The 19,646-nt window shown below is 42.9% G+C and overlaps 1 protein-coding gene across 4 annotated transcripts in view; it reads right to left on the bottom strand.

The window, feature by feature from the left end:
- NSMAF (neutral sphingomyelinase activation associated factor) overlaps positions 1-19,646 on the bottom strand; it is a 61,936-nt gene that overhangs the window by 34,975 nt on the left and 7,315 nt on the right. For 3 of the 4 annotated variants that reach the window (XR_003437405.1, XM_027128043.1, XM_027128042.1), the window contains exons 2-6: positions 11,452-11,541; positions 8,312-8,390; positions 8,149-8,216; positions 8,033-8,069; positions 1,942-1,992 (exon numbers count right to left, since the gene is read on the bottom strand). Coding sequence is in view for 3 of the 4 variants with exons in the window: in XM_027128043.1 (XP_026983844.1) it covers positions 1,942-1,992; positions 8,033-8,069; positions 8,149-8,216; positions 8,312-8,390; positions 11,452-11,541 (325 nt within the window). In the remaining variant the exon portion in view is untranslated. Of the gene's footprint in view, positions 1-1,941; positions 1,993-3,715; positions 3,795-8,032; positions 8,070-8,148; positions 8,217-8,311; positions 8,391-11,451; positions 11,542-19,646 lie in introns of those variants that run through there. The other variant, XM_027128044.1, reaches the window with a different exon arrangement.

Raw genomic sequence — 19,646 nt, 5'->3', positions numbered from 1 at the left:
ACTTGTTTTGTGACCTGACATGCAACCTGTCCTGGAGAAGGTCCCGTGTGCACGTGAGAAGAGCGTGTGTCCTGCTACCGTTGGGCAGGACATTGTGTGTCTGTGAGGTCCATCTGGTCAGAGTGCTGGTCGAGTCCTCCGTTTCCTGAGTGACCTTCTGTCTGGATGATCTACCCATGACTGAAGGTGGGGCACGGACGGAAGTCTCCTCTGTCCTGTGCTGCTGTCAGCCTCTCCTTTCAGTCCTGTCAGTGCTGGCTTCATACACTCAGGTGCTCTGAGACTGGGTGTGCAAGTGTTGTGGCGGTTAATTTTATGTGTCACAAGCTGCACTCTTCTCTTTCCCCTGAGGGTGAGTCTGCTGGGCTGTATCTGCCTGTGTCTCTGGTGCAGGGTCCCCTGGAGCAGCTGCACAATGCCCAGCTCTTTCCTGTTTTCAGGGGTCCCCAGGCATCTAGAGCATTATGGGTCCTGTCAGAGGTCCAGGACAGGTGAGACAGAAGCCAGTCCCTCAGGCAGCTGCCCCCAAAAGCCAGAACATTGGACCTACGGTCCTGTCTTGTCTTTCCCTCCCCAGGGAGAAGATGGGAGCTGGGAGTTCCCTCCAATCACGTGGCACAGTGCCAGGGGAGGGACTACGGGGAAAGGATGCTACAATGTTCCCACAGCTTCAGGGTGGCTCATTTCATGCTCACCTGGGGCGCAGGGCACTCTTAACTGGTTTCTGGATTTCTCACAAAGGGAACTGAGTCAGTCTCTCCATAAGAGGAACAAGGGTCTGGGCTTCCTAGTCTATCAAGTCTCATCACCAAGGTCAAAGTCACAACCCCGCCCCTTTAAACCTGAGAATCCTTTGGTGTCCTAATTCACAAGAGCTTCTCTTTGCTTCAGAAAACCTTACTCATTTCCTTTTATGTAACTTTTCAGCAGCTTTGCACTTCCAGTGGGTGACAGGAGAGCCTCTGCAGGGAGAGTACACCAGGCAGCGGTTCTCAACTTGGGGGGCAGGGGGGCGTTCCGCCACCCTTGCAGGGCACTTGTCAATGTGCGGTACCACACAACAAAGGGGGACAATGCAGAGGGGGCACCCCGTGGGTGGGAACAGCCTGTAATGTAAGCGACAGCCCCTCACAATGAAGAACCGTCCTTCCCAAAGTGCCAATAGCACCACGTGTGAGTGACGAGGTCGCAGTATTCACCGTTTCTGAGTGACTGGCGCATGCAGATGTTTCTTGTACATGAAACTCAGAGGGGGCTGCACGTGGCTGGTGCGCCCCCCCCCACCAAGCTGCTGCTGAGGACCCGCAGGCTGGCCTGTGACCGGAACTGCCATCCCGCCTGTCGGACGTCTGCTCGGAGAGGGTGGCTTTTCCTAATTCAGAGGTGTCGCGTACAGGAGCAGCAGTCCCATCTCTAGGTCTCGTAAAAACTCTTCTGCTACGAGTTATCCCTTTACTGCGTACTAAGCTGCAGCGTAAAGCATTAATTAAAGCACAGAAGGGTTGGATGTAACGTCTAGTTCCAAGTCTTGTGTTCACGGCCCCTCAGGGCTTCTACCCAATCAGCAGCATTTATAAACTATTACTGAGCTCTTAAATAAGGGTATTTTATAGCCTATAAGTATTTCTCAAACATTTAAAAGAAGTTCTCATTGATATTCAGTAAATAATCTTTCAAATGATGCATATTCTGATTTCAACTTTTAACCTAATAATTTAAGCTTTTTTTCCCCCTAATAGAGACACCTATTTTGAAGTTAAAAAGTTAATTGAAATCTTTTGGACTAAAGTCTGTCATTCCCTTGGTATTTTGTTATAACTGCTAGGGAACAAGCTTTTAAATACCCATTACATTGCATTAAAGAAGTTAACAGAGACACAGAATCTTACTGCTCAAAATCACTACGTAAATTGCGGGGGATAAATGAAAAGCTTTACTTACCCTTTCTATTTTATATGGTGCAACAATGTTGTGTTCTTTAATGAAATATACCTGAGAAAGACAAATCAATACTTGTAAAATATTAAACATTATCACAGTAATGAGTTACTGTTAATTAGGATGTTATGAATCGAATTTAAATCATTGTTACATAATCTGTTTCCAAAAGCACTTGCATTAATATCAGTATGGCTTTCAAGTTCTGATGTTAAAATAACAAACATTAAATTAAAAAAAGATTCATCAAGGCAACAAGGTAGCAACCACTGCTGGATAAATACAACGTCTAAGATGTTTTATGAATGTCATCACTTGTACCCAGTAACCAGACAAGTGAAGGAAGCTAATCTAAGGCTGATTTTCTAAGAAATGAGTAAAACAAAGTCACTGTGGTATGAAATCCATTCATCAACATAAAGAAAACTCTCTTCTCTAGACAGACACACACGCGCACATACACGTGCGCACACGCACACACACACTCCTCTTTATTCTATCAGCAAAAGAATATTTGGAAGCAAAACTCTAAAAGCCTAAAGAACCATAACATATTTCTGAAACACTGTGACCTGGTAAGTAATCAAAAAACACAAAAGTTGTGTTCATTTGGTTGTGTGCTTAACCCAGGAAGCTTAATACTTGAAAGAGTAGCTTATATCTAGTCACACCTTGATGTAAAGCTGATTTTGAGTTTATTTGACATGAGACCTCTTATACAAACTACTGAAAGGAGGTGGGAGGATTTGGGGGCTTTATTCTTAAGTTTATTGAAATTATACTAAAATATGTGTGTGTGTGTGTGTGTATATATATATACACTTTTTTTTTTTTTTTTTTTTTTTTTGCAGTACGCAGGCCTCTTACTGTTGCGGCCTCTCCCGTTGCGCAGCACAGGCTCCGGATGCGCAGGCTCAGCGGCCACGGCTCAGGGGCCCAGCCACTCCGCGGCATGTGGGATCTTTCCGGACCGGGGCACGAACCCGTGTCCCCTGCAACGGCAGGCGGATTCTCAACCACTGCACCACCAGGGAAGTCCATAAAATGTATATTTTTATAATGGAAACCATACTTTCAACTGAAAAAGTACCTACTCCTTTCAAGATAAGGACCTTCTAGAATAAATCGACAGTGTAGAATGATACTCTAGACATAATGAGAATACAGGTGTGGACGAGAATCATCAGTCGTGGTGCTCCTTCCCCAAACAGATGTGGCCATAACTGCTTTCATATCCGCCAGTCAAAGCAGCATGAAGTCAAAGAGAGCCTCTGAAATGCTTTCTTCCCTAAAATTATTAGAATCATGGAAGGCAGACTTAGAAAATCACCTAATCTGATATCTCCCAGGCTTCATAAAATAATTTTCAATATGCATTAAAAAGAGGCACGAACAAGAGGGCTAAGTGATCCAAAAACCACCGGAGGCTCTCTGCCCCCGACCATTCACCCCTTGAGAATCTCAACGCTTCGCGCCCAGTCCTATAGCGTAAAGAAATCTCTGCATCTTTGTTTCCCACAGCTCTTCCCATGCTTGCTCGATCACAGAACGATACTTTTCTTTGAACACTTCAAGAAGCTGGAGATCCGCAGAGACTGGAGCCAATGCTGACCTCTACCCTTTCATTTTCAAGGTGAAGAAGGTGAGGTTCACAGCAAAAAGGCAGTGGTAATGAGCTCTACTCCTCTCTCATCTATAATTTTTTAAAGATCTCCAGATGAATTGAGCACAGCTAACCCTTGAACAACATGGGTTTGACCTGCATGGGTCCACTTACATGTGGATTGTTTTCAGTAAATATATTGGAAAAGGATGTGGAGATTTGGGACAATTTGAAAGAAGATGAACTGTGTAGCCTAGAAATATCAGAAAAATTAAGAAACTGTTATGTCATGAGCGCATAAAATATATGTAGATACTAGTCTATCATATCATTTACAACCATAAAACATACACAAATCTATTACAAAAAGTTAAAACTTATCAAAACTTACGCACACGCTAACAGACCGTACATGGGTGGCACAAATCTTAGTCGAGAGAAATGTAAATAACTATAAAGATGCAGTATGAAATCACAGCTGCATACGTTCGCCGTAGTTCACACTGTACCACGGTCATAACTTCATAGCCGCCTCCTGTGATACTGCGCTGAGGTCGAGTGCTGAGAGTAACCTCAGAAGGCCGCGGGACGCTATTCATCTTTGCGTGAGCAGCAGTGAATCGGGCATCACAGTAAAAAGTGGTCCCTCCTACTTCTTGTGCATTTTTCGTCGTGTTTAGTCTAAGATCACAAACCTGGAATAACACCACGGGACCCACACGAAGTGCCACTAGTGATGCTGGCCGTGCTCCCGAGAAGCAAAGTCATGACATTACGAGAGAAAGTTGAACTACTTGATACGTGTACCATTGATTGAGGTGAGGTCAGCCGCTGCAGTTGCCACCATTTCAAGATAAATGAATCCAATGTAAACACCATTGTAAAAAGGAAAAGGAAGTTCATGAAGCCATCTGGCAGCTACCCAGCAGGCGGGAGAACCTGGCACTTTTTGTGAACTACCTTTTTATCATGTACTGAAAATGCAGCTTTTATGTGGGTGCAGGGTTGCTGCGTGATGACTAACATGGAGTCATCATATGACAACTTAAAGCAAAAGGAAGGTGAAGGATCTAAAGCTGGAAAAGTTAATGTCAGCAAAGGATGGTTTGATAATTTTGGAAAGAGATTTCGCTTTGAAAATGTCAAGATAACAGGAGAAGCAGCTTCTGCCAACCAGGAGGCAGCAGACGAGCTCCCAGACACCATTAAGAAAATCACTGAGGAGAAAGGATATCTGCCTGATCAGGTTTAAATGCAGATGGAAGTGCCCTCTTCTGAGAGAAAAAAAAAAATCCACAAAGGACGTTCATTAATAAGAGACACGAGGACCTGGATTTAAGGGCAGGAAGGGATAGGCTAACTCTGCTGTTTTGTGCAAATGCAATGGGGTCGATGACCAGGACTGCCCTGATCTATAAAGCTGCTGACCCCAGCCTTGAAGGGAAGAGGGAACCCCAGCTGCCAGTCTTTTGGTTGGACAACAAGAACCCTTTTTCTGGATTGGTTCCATCGATGCTTTGTCCCGATACAGGAAGTATTCTGCCAGTACGGGATTGCCCTTTAATGTTCTTTTAATTGGACAATACCCCTGGCCACCTAGAACCCCATGAGCTCAACACCAAAGGTGTCAAAGTGGTCTACCTGCCCCCAAACCCAGCATCTCTAATTCAGCCTCTAGATCAGGGGTCGTAAGAACCTTTAAGGCTTATTACATATGGTACCCTGTGCAAAGGACTGTCAATGCTGTGGAAGAGAAATCATGAGAGTCTGGAAGGATTACACCATTGAAGATGCCATGGTTGTTATAGAAAAAGCCATGAAAGCCATCAAGCCAAAAACAGTACATTCCTGCTGGAGAAAACTGTGTCCAGACGCTGTGCATGACTTTACAGGATTTACAACAGAGCCTATCAAGGAAATCATGAATCAGATTACAGATATGGCAAAAAGAGAGAGGCGGTTGAAACGTTTCAAGATACGGATCTTGGAGAAATTCAAGAACTAATGGACACCACATCCGAGGAATTAACAGAAGACAACCAGAGGGAGATGAGAGCTCCCAAACCAGCGCCAGATGATGAGGAAGATGTAGAAGCAGCAGTGCCAGGAAACAAACTGACATGAGACCACCTAGCAGCAGGCTGATTTCTGAGACTGCTTTTTCACTTCTTTTATGACGTGGACCCTTCTATGACACAGGCACTGGAACTAAAGCAAACGGCGGAAGGAGGATTGGTACCGTATAGCAACATTTTTAGAGAAATAAAAAAGCAGAAAAGTCAGCCAGATATCATGATGTATTTCCGTAAAGTTAAACTGAATGTGTCTGCCTCTCCTGCCCGCCCCCCCCCCCCCCATCTCTGCCACCTGCGACAGCAAGACAAACCCCCCCCGCCCCCCGCCCAATGTGAAGACAGACGACAGGAATGAAGACCTCTGGGACGCTCCACTTCTACCTAATGACTAGTGAACAATCATCCTGCCGTGCAGTTAATAAACTCACCTGTTGTGTTTGTGTGTGTCTTCATGTGAACATCTAATAAGCACGTGGAGGAAGCGTATGACACGTTTCTGTGTTCATCACTGTCATCACCTAAGCATTCATAGTGTAGAACATCGTGTGCGAGACTTGTACTGAAGTGGACAGCCTACCCTTGCGTAGGCATAAGGGGAGTGATTTTAATATAAGATTAATCATGTGTTAGATTTCTGGTTTCGTAACTTTGCTTTCAAAGAATTACATTACTGTTCAGATGTCTTTCTCTATCACCACGGGTTTAAAAAAAAAATGTAATCATGTTTGGGGCTTCCCTGGTGGCGCAGTGGTTAAGAATCCGCCTGCCAAGGCAGGGGACGCAGGTTCGAGCCCTGGTCTGGGAAGAGCCCACATGCCGCGGAGCAACTAAGCCCGTGCACCACAGCTACTGAGCCTGCGCTCTAGACCCCATGAGCCTCAACTACTGAAGCCCACGCGCCTAGAGCCCGTGCTCTGCAACAAGAGAAGCCACCGCAATGAGAAGCCTGTGCACCGCAATGAAGAGCAGCCCCCACTTGCCGCAACGAAGACCCAACACAGCCAAAAATAAATAAATAAAATAATTTTTTTTTAATTTTGAAAATTAAAATGTGACGTCTCCATACTGAATTATGAATCTGATACAACACCGTGTGCCGTAACACTTTTATAACGATTCACTCAACAGTGTACAGGCTGGGCTACCGGGAAGCAATCGTATTGATGACACAGGCTACGATAAAGCAGTCATCCTGCTGCTGCTTCATTATCAGGGCATGAATCATACTTGTGAATAACACGTTCCTTTTTCACATTATCCTTTCTTTTTTTTTTTTTTTTTTTTTTCCGTTCGCGGGCCTCTCACTGTCGTGGCCTCTCCCGTTGCGGACGCGCAGGCTCAGCGGCCATGGCTCACGGGCCCAGCCGCTCCGCGGCATGTGGGATCTTCCCGGACCGGGGCACGAACCCGTGTCCCCTGCATCGGCAGGCGGACTCTCAACCACTGCGCCACCAGGGAAGCCCCTATCTTTTCATTTTTGATGTCTAATGTTAGTAACACATCTAACATCTACAGTGTTTTGTGTCACGTTAAGACAATATTGATGTCGGTCCTGTCATCTTATAAACAGATGACATGAACTTACAGTATGGATAAGTACGGTACATACTGCAAATGCATCTTCTCTTCCTTATGATTTTCTTAATAACGTTTTCTTTTCTCTAACTTATTGTAAGAATACAGTACACAATACATATAACATACAAAATACATGTTATCAACTGTCTATGTCATCGGTGAGGCAACAGTAGGCTATCCGTAGTTAAGTCTGGGGGGAGTCAAGAGTTATACATAAATTTTCACCTGTTTGTGTGTGTGGGCGTGGGGGTCAGTGCCCCAAACTCCCACTTTGTTCAAGGGTCAGTTGTGTATGACAGGAGAAAAAACATGTCATTTATCTCCGTATTGCCAGTGTTCACACAGTACCGGATGCACAAATCTATATTGAGCAAATGTGAACTGAAGCAAAGGTCATGACCCCAAGCATTATACTATAATTAGACAAGGCTACACATCCTGAGCCGTGGCCTCGGTTGTCACCACGAGTCCCTCTGAGCTCACTGCAGCGGGAGGCGCTGGCCTCCCACCACTGCAGTCCTTCATCTCAAGCCTCACGCACTGTCCGGACTCCTCGGGGCGGACCCACACAGCCTGCAGGTACCACACGCTTAATGAACGTTAAGGAACGCATCAGGCATCACAGCTTCTAAGACATAGTTCTCAATGACTAACTTTAAAAGGATTTCAACATCATTCCCTGTGGCCTTCATTTGAGATTTCTACAAATAATTTCATTGTGCTTAAAAAAAAAGTGTATATATATGTATGGTTATATATACACATACACATATGTATGTATTTATTCATTTAAACGTTCGTTCAGGTTAGAAAAAAATGTTTACTAGGTGCTTCTTACCTGACTGAAAATGAGTGAGATCCCCCCGGATACCACCCTAAAATGCAGATAGAAGTTATTAAATGTATGTAATCTTTTGGTAGAAGTAAAATTACACAGTTAAGACAATGACGTACTTTGCAAAGTGTCTATTGGCTCCATTTTCTCCATGTTTTCCTATTTTTATACAATCTCTCAAAGGAATCTGGAAAAAATTGAGAGAAATATTATAAAAATAAGCCAAGGTAAAATATATACAAAAAATAGAACCATTTCTGTTCACATTTAAAATGCATTTACCTTAATGATGGGCTGGGATGTTGCATCCGGTTCAAAAATAACTGATTTTGAACATATTTTTAAGGAGCCTCTGATTTTCCTAGAGATGAAAGTACAAAAGGTTATTATTAATGAACGTAACAAAAGTCACAAAAGAATCATAATACATTTTAACTAGAATGTAGATCACTAAAGTATCAACTAATAAAAGATCAACAAAGAGAAGGGTATGAAAGGTTGGAAAATATAGCAAAAATATTTTCCTCATCTCCCCCTCCCTAGAGGTTAAAGAATCTGCATGTGCTGTAATACGGTCTCACTGGTTGAGCACCGTCGCATGTATTTTATTCGCATTACTTCATCTGGTCCTCACAACTACTGTGAAAGGGAAACAGTTTTCTGATCCTTAAGAAACGCTGATTCCATCCTGTCTGTGGTAAATTCTTTTGACTTTTAATTTCCTATATCTTAAAGAACTACTCAGAAAGCAATACTAAGCATCTAACGTTGATTAGGTAGGAGATTTTTTGTGTTCTTATTTATAATCATGCAAGAATAACAAGAGTTTGAATTTAGAACCCAGAACGCTTTTACTGGTGATTCTGGGGTACATTGGAATTCCAAGAAAAACTGGTTCTATGATGATAAGCAATTTTAAAGACCATCTGCCTACTACTGTAATAGCAAATAAATCAGTTACCGGCTTCACCATGCTCCTCCTTTCTTGGGACATTTATAAGGCTCCAATGAGTTTTGGGAAAAAGCCTGCCTGAGCATGTTAGAGGCCCATGTGCCTCACTTGCCTGAAGCCAATAAAAATCTACACACTTGATTGTCTTTTTATTGACTAGATTGACTTTTATCAATGGATCAAACCAAGGCAATAACTTAGTATGTAATCAAAACACAGGTTAAGAAATGCTGGAACATCATCTTATAAAAAAATCACCTTAAGATTAGTTTCCAAGAGTACTACAAGTATCTACAAGCGAAGCTCTAAGGATCCTACGTTTTTTAAAATCACTTGTATGACATCTGGACTTTTTCTCCAGTCGTTCCTCAGTGTCCTAATAAACTTTTTTTTTTTTTTTTTTTTTGCGGTACGCGGGCCTCTCCCCTTGTAGAGCACAGGCTCCGGACGCGCAGGCTCAGTGGCCATGGCTCACGGGCCCAGCCGCTCCGCGGCATGTGGGATCTTCCCGGACCGGGGCACGAACCCGTGTCCCCTGCATCGGCAGGCGGACTCTCAACCACTGCGCCACCAGGGAAGCACGTGAACGCTTCTTACTCTGGCCGTTCCAGGGTCTCTTAACTGACGCAATTATGTTACTTATACTCTAGAAAGACCGACCTGCTCTTCCTGCTTCTGTACCCCACCCCCACCCCCCAGGCCAAGTCAGTTCTTCTTCTATCAAAGAAGTCTCACATTCTTCCTGGCTTACAAATAGGCCAATGGTGTTCTAACCCACAGGATAAAGTCCCATCACGATCTGAGGAAGGCCTACCTCTGTGTACGTAGATAATATGTACCCAGTGCACAAGAAGGCTGGTCATGCTGAAGGTCATGATCTAGCCTGCAATTCTTCTTCCTCAAAAGCTCTTTTGAATTTTGATTTTGTATCATTTCTTTCCATGCTGTTATCTGCATTTACTTTCCTAACACCCTAAATCACCTGATAATAACTTAAGTACTTCTATGGCAAGTGCTAAACAAGTACGAATAGAATAGAAAATTCCCAAGTACCAATCACCTAGTTTCTGCAGTTGTTACCATGCAGTCATTCTTGTTCTGTGTACAACACCTCAGAACCCTGCAGGATTTTAGATAAATTCCCAGACATCCTATACTTCATTTATATATACTTTAACATGAATCTCTGAAGATAAACTATTTCAATAAATGACCTATCACTGTCACACCTAAAAAAATGAATAATTCCCTAATGTCATCAAGGACACAGCCAGGATTCAAACTTTTCTCTTTCCTAAGTGTGTTCTTATAGTTGGTTTGTTCAAGTCGGAACACAAAGTCCGTATTACATTTAGTTGACAGGTCTCTCAATATCTCTTCATCTAAGGCAACTTTCATGTTCCCGCATTACGAACTTTGCTAAACACATCTCTGTGGTTTTCCTCTATCCCATTTCCTTTATATAACTGGTAAGATTAAAAGACTTGACCAGCTGGGGTTTGATGTTCTGGTAAGGGTTCGTCAGAGGCAGTGCACATGTACTTCCCTCGTATCAAGAGGCCAGAGTGGGTTCAGGCAATGCCTATCTTGATACGTGCATTAAAAAATTTCTCAGCAGCTTTTCATCTGCTGGTTTAGCGGCCACTGAAGATTCTGTCTACATCAGAGGTTGGCAAACTTCTTCTATAAAGAGCCAGATAGTAAATATTTTCGACTTTGCAGGCCATTTGGTCTCTGTCACTATTCAGTTCTACTTCCGTGTTGCAGGAAAGCAACCACACACAATATGTAAACAGGTGGGTGTTCCAATAAAACTTTATTTACAAAAACAAGTAGCAGGCCAGATCTGACCATAGTTTGTCGACCCCTGATATAGATCCATTATTCACTAGGGGTTGAAATTTTTAACATTCCCTGTGTTTATTATCTAGAATTCATCAACAAAGAGCAGCTTTAATTATCTGTGATTTGGTTACCCTAAAGTACAATTTGTACAAGGAAAGCAGGAAAAATGCTCGATTCTTTACGTTTATCAAGTTTTAGAAAAATAAGTTGGTGTCCTAGTACCTTCAAAGGTAACTGATATACATATATATACACACACACACGAGAAATAGTATATTTGTATTACATATATGTCATTATGAACTCATGGATTTGAGCCCTTCTGATACATTTCAATCCACTGCCCTCATTATTCTTTTTTGGTGTTCAATCTGTCCCATTTTTTGCCCGGCTCTTCAGGGTGGCCTTGTGCCCTTTTAATTCACAAGCAGTCATTTCTGATACCTTCCTTTCTTGCCAGTCTGACAAGATGGTCCAGGCTCACCTCCCACATTTCCTCCCCTGACGTAGACTCAGACAAGTCTACAAGAGCCCTCGTTTCTTTCAGTGGAGAGTAGCATTCAGAGTAGCTCACTGCTACTGAGCTCTCACTAGGCCTTTTCAGAGATCCGAAAGTCTTCCTTACCTTTCATTCTGACTGCCCTTGTGCTGAATATGATTAGCTGTATGCTGTTCAAAGTAGTACTCCTCCAAGTTAAGCAGCAGCAAGGAAAATCTAAATTTGGGGAAAAAAACAAAATCGCATGTTTATTTTTTTTAAGTATAAGAAAGCAGAATATTTCAAGCATGTGTTCCCAAAGTGTTTTTCCATCCACTACATCAACAAACACTTACTAAGTGTATATTATATGCCAGGCACTCTTCTCTATCAAGACAGACCTACCCAGCTATGCCAAAAATAAAATAAATTGTTTACCAGGTGGATTTATTATTCCTTTACAGAAACTCCAAATTTCATGAAATAAAACCATGTATAAAACAGATAGCTGGTGGGCACCTCCTCTGTGATGACCTAGATGGGTGGGATGGGGGGGTGGGAGGGAAGTCTAAGAGGGAGGGGCTGTATGTATACATACAGCTAATTCACTTCACTGTACAGCAGAAACTAACACACCATTGTAAAGCAATTATACTCCAATAAAACAACAACAACAACAACACTTACTGTTGCCTGAACAGAGCTCGGAGCTTTCCCACCTACAGGGTGTTCATCCTTTGTTCCCCACGACTACACACGAGGCTTCCCCACCCCCTCTTCCCCACCACACACCATTCTCCACTGTCATGGCTCGTGGGTGGGTGCGTTTCTCTTGCTACTTCCACAAGACCAGTGCCTCTGAGAAGCAGATCTTTAGATATTCCTGTTATAACCAATCTAAGGCTTTGTACGCAACAGCTATTTAATAGATAAAACGAGTAAGCTGAACCCAATGGGAATCAGTTCTTTTTAAAGCTTTAAGTGCTTTAAACTTTTAAAAACAAAATAAAGTAACAGAAAAAGTATTAATTTAGTTGCATGGCCACAGAAACAAATATATGGCGAAGAACTGAAAACAACTGTTTTGTTTGTTTTGTGGTAAGGACCAGGAAACATCAACGGCACCCAGAGTCACGGGGAGATGTTTTCATGAAAACTGTGGTACTTGAGATGTGTCTTGAAGTTCCGGTGTATTACAGGAAGGCATCTAGATTAAATACGGCAGAATAAACGTAAGTGTTTATTTCTGCTCCCTCTGGAAAAACACTACAATGTGAACAAAAATATTTTTTAAATAGTAACCCCCCCACACAAAAAATAGTAAAACCCACAGACTAATGGAAATCGGAGAGACATAAAAGCAGATGAGAGATACCTATAAATTTGTGAGACGTGGAAAGCAGAGGGGAGGAATGAGCAGTGATCAGAAGCTGGAAGAGCAGATGCCTCCAGAAAAAGTACAAACCAGGAGGAAACCACAAGTTCCACAACCGCAGGTATCAGGTACCAAGAAGGTAGGGATGGAGCCTGGGGGGATGCTTGAAAGTCCAAACGAGGCCAGCAGCCGCGATTCCTCCCCGATGCTTCTCCCTACACATGGTTTTTCAACACCAGAATTAAACAAGAGACTCCAAACTAGGCACCAAGCACAGCGCAGAGCAGCGCCACTGCATGAAAAGACAGTGATTACACAGAAAGCAGGAGGACATGTAACACTCCAAGCAGCAGACTGGGGGTTAGTTCTGGAAAAAACTAAATAGCCCTGGAGAAAAGACCTATGGATACTAACATTTCAAAGAACCGTCTACAACATCATCCCACAGTGAGGCCCAACAGAAAAGGCCTGCCCACAGTGACACAGAATTACATGCTTCGCCCTTAAATATGAACGCACACCCCAAGATCACCAGCCTCTAATGGGAAAGAACTAGACCAAACAAGCGGAAGAACACAGCTTGAAGGACTAGAGACAATGAACAGAAGAAAAGGTCAAAAGACTCTAATTAAGATCCTTACAAAGAAGAAATTATATCCATGAAACGAGATGCTGCTTGCTTGAAAACAAACTGGACCAACAGAAAAATAACTCATAAATTAAAAATGATGACAGCGGGAACTAGCTTTGCCATCAAAACAGGCAATTTTTATTGGCCTGTTGTACACTGTAAAATCCATGAGCAAGAATTCATCACAGGCTAAACTGCCAGAGGTCAGTGTAAAATGCCCACTATTAACACTTACTCTGAATTTCGGAGCAACCACAAAAGTTGAGATTGGTAGGAGCGTCCTCTGATGCCCGAGATAATTTCCAAGAAGGTATAAATCAGAGAGATACTAAGTACCTTGGCCCTTACTTTTAGCTTGTATTAATAAGTTGAAACCTTTTGCTTGGGCTGGAGCTATGCAACCGTCTCTCCTCCTTCTTCCTCTCCCCACTCCTCCTCTTAGAGAGAGGATAAAATAACTATTCGTCAATAAGACAATGGCATAATTTTGTTGCTATAAAAATAGCCTTCATATGGGCTTCCCTGGTGGCACAGTGGTTGAGAGTCCGCCTGCTGATGCAGGGGACACAGGTTCGTGCCCCAGTCCGGGAAGATCCCACATGCCGCTGAGCAGCTGGGCCCGGGAGCCATGGCCGCTGAGCCTGTGCATCCAGAGCCTGTGCTCCGCAACGGGAGAGGCCACAACAGTGAGAGGCCCGCGTACCGCAAAAAAAAAAAAAAAAAAAAAAAAAAGCTAAAATAGTAAATCTTAGGTGTGTTTAAGGTTTTTTCTGGATTTTTAAAAATTTTATTTAAGTATGTGTTTTTTATGCCAATAAAAATATAATCACATCAGCTATTGTATGACTAAAGTCATTATTTTGGTAAATGAATTATATCCTCCTTAATTTACTAATATGCCTATTTTGTAAGTAATGTAAAACACATGATAAAGGGATATAACCACATCATTATTCAAAGGATTAAGAAACTTTTCTGAGTTTATTTTTTTCTTTTTACTTAAGTATTCAATTATACCTGCTTGAAAGTTTTTGTATGTAAAAAGTATTACTGTAAAGTTTCATGGTGTTCTGAACAATGATTTTCAAAGTGCATTCCATGGAGTAAAACGTTCCAAGTTTTAAAAAAAAGTAAAAATAAAAACACTTTTATAATTTTATGATCTCCCTCATTAGTGGTGTATCAGGCTGTAAATTATCTCTTTAGGAGACTCGGGGCCCTGCTCCTGGGTATTCCTTAGTTTACTCCATCTTTACAGAGGTGTAGTGACATTTTCTTTAGATAAACTGACTCCTTCCGCAATTTAACTTTCCTGAAAAAGATGCTGTCCCATCCTCATGTTGCAAAGCATACTGTTCAACACTTAACCAACAACGTAAGACAAGTTCACCCCAGGCCAGTCCTCAGAGTTAACCCTGCCTTCACGGCTACCCAACAATTATTCAACACTGTTGATAAACAGTATTTATAATGGAGCCAGAAGATTTTGCTAGTCAATCATTTCTCTAGTTGGAAAACTAGCTTCACTGTGAAGAGGATTGTGAGACCGCAGGAAGCGCCAGGACACCTTAGTGACATGTGCATGGCGGCAGAAAGGGCCCAAGTGGCCTGTATTTGCATCTCTCCTCTGAACACCCCAGTATCCTTGGATTAAGCTAGACTGTAGGGCCCCCACTACCTAGAGAGCTGGTTGAACTAAACTGGGCATTTTTGGTAAGCTTCTTAAAATGGCCTCTGAAACAAGGAATGAATTAAGAAAATGTTTAAGAGACAAGAACACTGTCCTGTGACCCACTGTTAGAAATGTGCCCCCAAGAATACATCTGACAGCAACCTCTGAATAGGCAAACAAATCTTACCTAACTATACGAACATCCATTTCTCCTTTCTCAATTCTGCTATTAAGACATCACAAAACCAAACCTTATTCTCTGCGAGCGTTCAGCTGAACTAAATCGACTGCATTTTCCTGACCTACCAGTCAGAACTCTGTCAAAAAAGATCAGATTAGCATGAAATGACTGCATACTGAATTCATGCTGGAGACAGATGACAACTTCCTCTCCTAGCCGTTTATAAAAATCTGTCTGATCTAGAATTAGCACTCAACCTACTTATGCACATATGCTCTTTCTGCACCTTTCCAAGTTCCTAGATCATGGAAACATGCCGTGGTTCCAAACTCAAACTCTCCCAGGAGTTGACACCAGGAGACCCAGGCACGTGGGTGTCCTCCGCATCTTAACCCATCTTCTGAAAGTCTAGTCTGTCACTTTCAGTCTGATGGTATCATCAATAGAATACAAAATAAGAGCCACTTCCTCTGTCATGAGTAATATTTTACACTGCTGGGCTGGGCCGGGCCCTAGGCAAGAGCCTAGTTTTACACACAACTTCAGGAGACTTAAAAAAAAAAAAAATATATATATATATATATATATTTTTTTTTAACCTGTAGCATCGTTTAAAGCAAGCACTCCTCTGGGGCTTTAACCTTCTTGATGCTAACTTACAGGACTGTGATATCCTCTTAATCTGTCCTTGGTTGTTGCCTTTCTTGCTTTATATTTTTTAAAAAAAAAATTATAAGCTCGGAGGAATACTACGTGTACCACCATTCTCTGTTTATTTGCTTGTCTGATTTTTTTTGTAACTCTTCACCAAAGACCATTTGGATTGGACGTTCTGAATTCTATTTCTGACAGTTTGACAAACTTCCTAGGTCAATATCCTTTTCAGAACTGTCCAGTAATGATCCTGTTTTATTCCCCTTCCTGGAAACTTACAATATCTGCCTTCTGAAAAATTTAGTTTCTATGCATGTCAGAATCCTTCTTAATCCCCCTGGGCTTCAACAATAAATAACTTGATACCATTGCCCTTTCTGATGGTTTCTGTCATTGCTACTTGCTTAATGACTCTTTAATACTTAGAATTTTGAAAAGTTCTCAAGCTCTCTGCCTTAAAATAATTTAAAATTTCAACAAGGGAAGGCAAGGAACGGGAATTAGATCTCATCAAGCTTCGGCTGGGTGAGGTCTCTCATTTTCTGTGTTGCCACTTCCTGTTTTCAATCTCCCTCAGGTACACATCCACCATTTTTTTCCACCCACTTGGGTGGCCTGTAACAAATGAACAATTACGTTATCTCTGTTCCTCTTTCCCATAAGTCCTCCGGGTTTTTCCGCGTGGTTCACGGACTCCCCTGCAGACGTAGATCTTCAGAGCCCACTGCCTCACCTCCTAATGGGTCTCCCCTTTTTTGAATAGGTCTACAGCTTTTTAGCATTAGATTCTGATCTTGAGTCCCATCCCATCAAGCTTCAGTGACACCTAAACACATATTAATCCCCTTTTGTAATAAAACTTGACTCATTTTATTATCCATGTTCTATGCATTTTTGCATAGAGACATCTGAGTGATTAAATATTATTTCTAGTCCCCGAACCAGTTGTTTTCTCATGTAAATTACTGGCCCTTCCCCCCTGGAGCAGCATTTCATGCCCGCTGTCCCCCAGGGTAACCAATTTCACTATTTTATCTGGCCCTCTGACCCCTTCCCTTGGGAATAAGTTTAAAACTCTATCAGACCCTCGGAAATTACGTTCTCCTTTGACTATATGAGACGCAGCTACTTCCTGGCCAAGATGGCTCAGATGCCGAAATGCCTTTCACTGACACCATCAACAACCTGTGAGAACAAATGGCCACAGTATCACCTAAGCTCTCAAAGTCTTTCAATTTCTTCACCAGGGGTCACAGCCCCAGGGAGGATACTTCCCTGAGCCTTCTCTACACTATCAAGAAGATAAAAGCTGGAAGATAAGTTTGAAGGAACAGACAAGGAATCTAGATGAATGCTTAATTACTGTAATCTACAACAGTGCTTCCCGAACTGCAAGCATCTGGGGATCTTGTTAACATGCAGATTCTGGGGGACTTCCCTGCTGGTCCAGTGGTTAAGACTCTGTGCTCCCAATGCAGGGGGCCTGGGTTCGATCCCTGGCCGGGAAACTAAGATCCCACGTGCTGTGTGGTGCAGTCAAAATAAAAAAATCAAATTTAAAAAAAAGGCAGAAGAAAAGCAGATTCTGATGTGGAAGATCTGAGTGGAGCCTGAAATTCTGTATTTTCTAACAAGTTCCCAGGCGGAGCTGAGGGGATGGCCCATGGACCACACGTAGTAACACGGTACCAATGTCGCCATAAACCAGGCGTGGAGCGTTCCTGAATCGTAGTAAGTTTCAGAGATACCATAAAACAAGCACTGGCCTAGGATTTAAAACAGCAGCAGCACGCTGTGGTAGAAAAGCGGCTGGACTGGCTCGGAGGACATCTGCTCTAGGCTCAGTGCAGCCACGTCTTGGCTTTGGACTTTTAGCCAAACACTTTGCTTACTCAGGCCTCCAGCTACAAAGTGAGGGGAGGGAGCTATAGATTAGATTACCTCAAGAGTCCTTCCTTAACCAGTGGGTTTACAGATTAAATAAACCTGGGCCTAAAGAAATCAGCAGGAATTCCATTTCAGGCATCACGGCAGATGAGATGTCCAAAGAAACAATCTCGATACAGATCCTCTAAAACTGCTGGATAAATTGCTAAAAATCTCAAGTGCTCGGCTGAGGTGATAGAAAAGTAAGGGAAAGTCTTAGAAGAGAGAAACAAGTCAGCAGGCACTGGAGCAGGCTTTTCCCAACTCTGAGTAACACAGCCTGAATTCAGGAGGGGACAGTCATGGGGGGAGGGGGAGGGAGTAGAAAAAGCTAGGATCCCTCAAGTAACACCCTTTGAGGGTGGAAATAAAAAACCACCCACCCTACTTCCCCCAGAGGGATATGGTAGGACCTTGGCTCTGGGCTGGGGACAAAATAAGTTTCCTTTAGAGTCTGAAACCACAAGCCTGCCTTGACACACATTTGGGGTTAGAATTCACACTACCTTTTTAGCCGAATAAAACTCAAAACAAACCACTGTGGTCTCTCCCCCAACCCCAGGCAGATATACACGCAAACACTTTCTGGGAAAATACACTTTAAATCCAGATCTCCAAGAATTCCCGAAAATAACTCAAGGAACAAAAGGCCACAATCCAAAATCATAAATCAAGTGAGGAAGTAAGATTACTGAATGGAGGTCAGTACAAGAAGCAAACTACTCAATGAAACCTGTAAAGGCTACAGATAATTATTTTCTGTATCTGATCGTTACAAGGATAAGTTTAAAGAAATAGAAGGACATCAAAAGTACAAGAAAGGAACACACTTTCATCAAAAATGATCAGGCAATTGTAAGCAACCCAAACAAAACTAGAAAATTTAAAATATAATAAGTGAAATTAAAACTTTAGAGGGATAGACAGCAAATTAGGCAACTAGAAGAAAAAAAATAGTAAACTGTAAGATGGACTTAAATAAGCCACAATGCAGCACAGAAAAAAGATACGTATTAAACAGTCATGTTGAGATATTAAAAGAATGGGGAGAAGCAATATTCCAAGAGCTAAGGGCTTGGCTACAAATTTTCCAAAACTACTCCAGCTTCAGGAACCCCATCCAGGAGAGATGAATAGAAGGAAATGTCTGTATAGACAAACAGCAAAACACTACAAAGAAGGGACCTTAAAAGCAGCCAGAGAAAAGGCAGATTCCTTACAAATAGCAGTGAGACGAATGACAGGCGTTTGTTGCAGGCTGGTCTCCCAGAATGGAAGCTGGCCACCCACGAAGCTCCAGAGAGACCTGCCCTGACCTGTGGTAAAGGCAACAGTCTGGGTCAACAAGACTGAACCCCTGGGACTTCCCTGGTGGCACAGTGGATAAGACTCCGTGCTCCCAAGGCAGGGGGCCCAGGTTCGATCCTTGGTCAGGGAATTAGATCCCACATGCGTGCTGCAACTAAGGAGCCCGCCTGCCGCAGCTAAGACCCAGCACAACCAAATAAATAAATACATATATAAATATTAAAAAAACAAAACAAAACAAAAACAAGGTTGGACCCCAGTACCTTAATCATGCCAGAGGAAGTGCTGGCAGCTCCCTAACCATGAACACAGACACGTGAACCTACCCGACCATATTATGCAGACTCAAGTGCAACACTTAGCCCCCAGTCAAGCCAGGGAAGGGACCAGGCCAACCCACAGCCACAAATGTCGCACTGGGCCTGGCGAGCAAGGTTCCATCACAGTGTAACTCCGCTGTGTCCCAGCCCTGGGTCACCCCATGGGGTCCAGGCTTCTCCTGGAGTCTGCAGCCTGACTCTGCCAGGGAGCTAAGAGCCACACCAGGAGGGCACGGCGCATCTGTCACTGACCTCCCTCTCCTGTGCTGAGTCTC

This window comes from Aethalodelphis obliquidens, unplaced genomic scaffold (assembly GCF_003676395.1).
Source record: "Aethalodelphis obliquidens isolate GAN/ISIS:26980383/991018 unplaced genomic scaffold, ASM367639v1 scaffold33, whole genome shotgun sequence".
NCBI lineage: Eukaryota > Metazoa > Chordata > Mammalia > Artiodactyla > Delphinidae > Aethalodelphis > Aethalodelphis obliquidens.
This window is presented reverse-complemented; position numbering and strand designations above follow the sequence as displayed.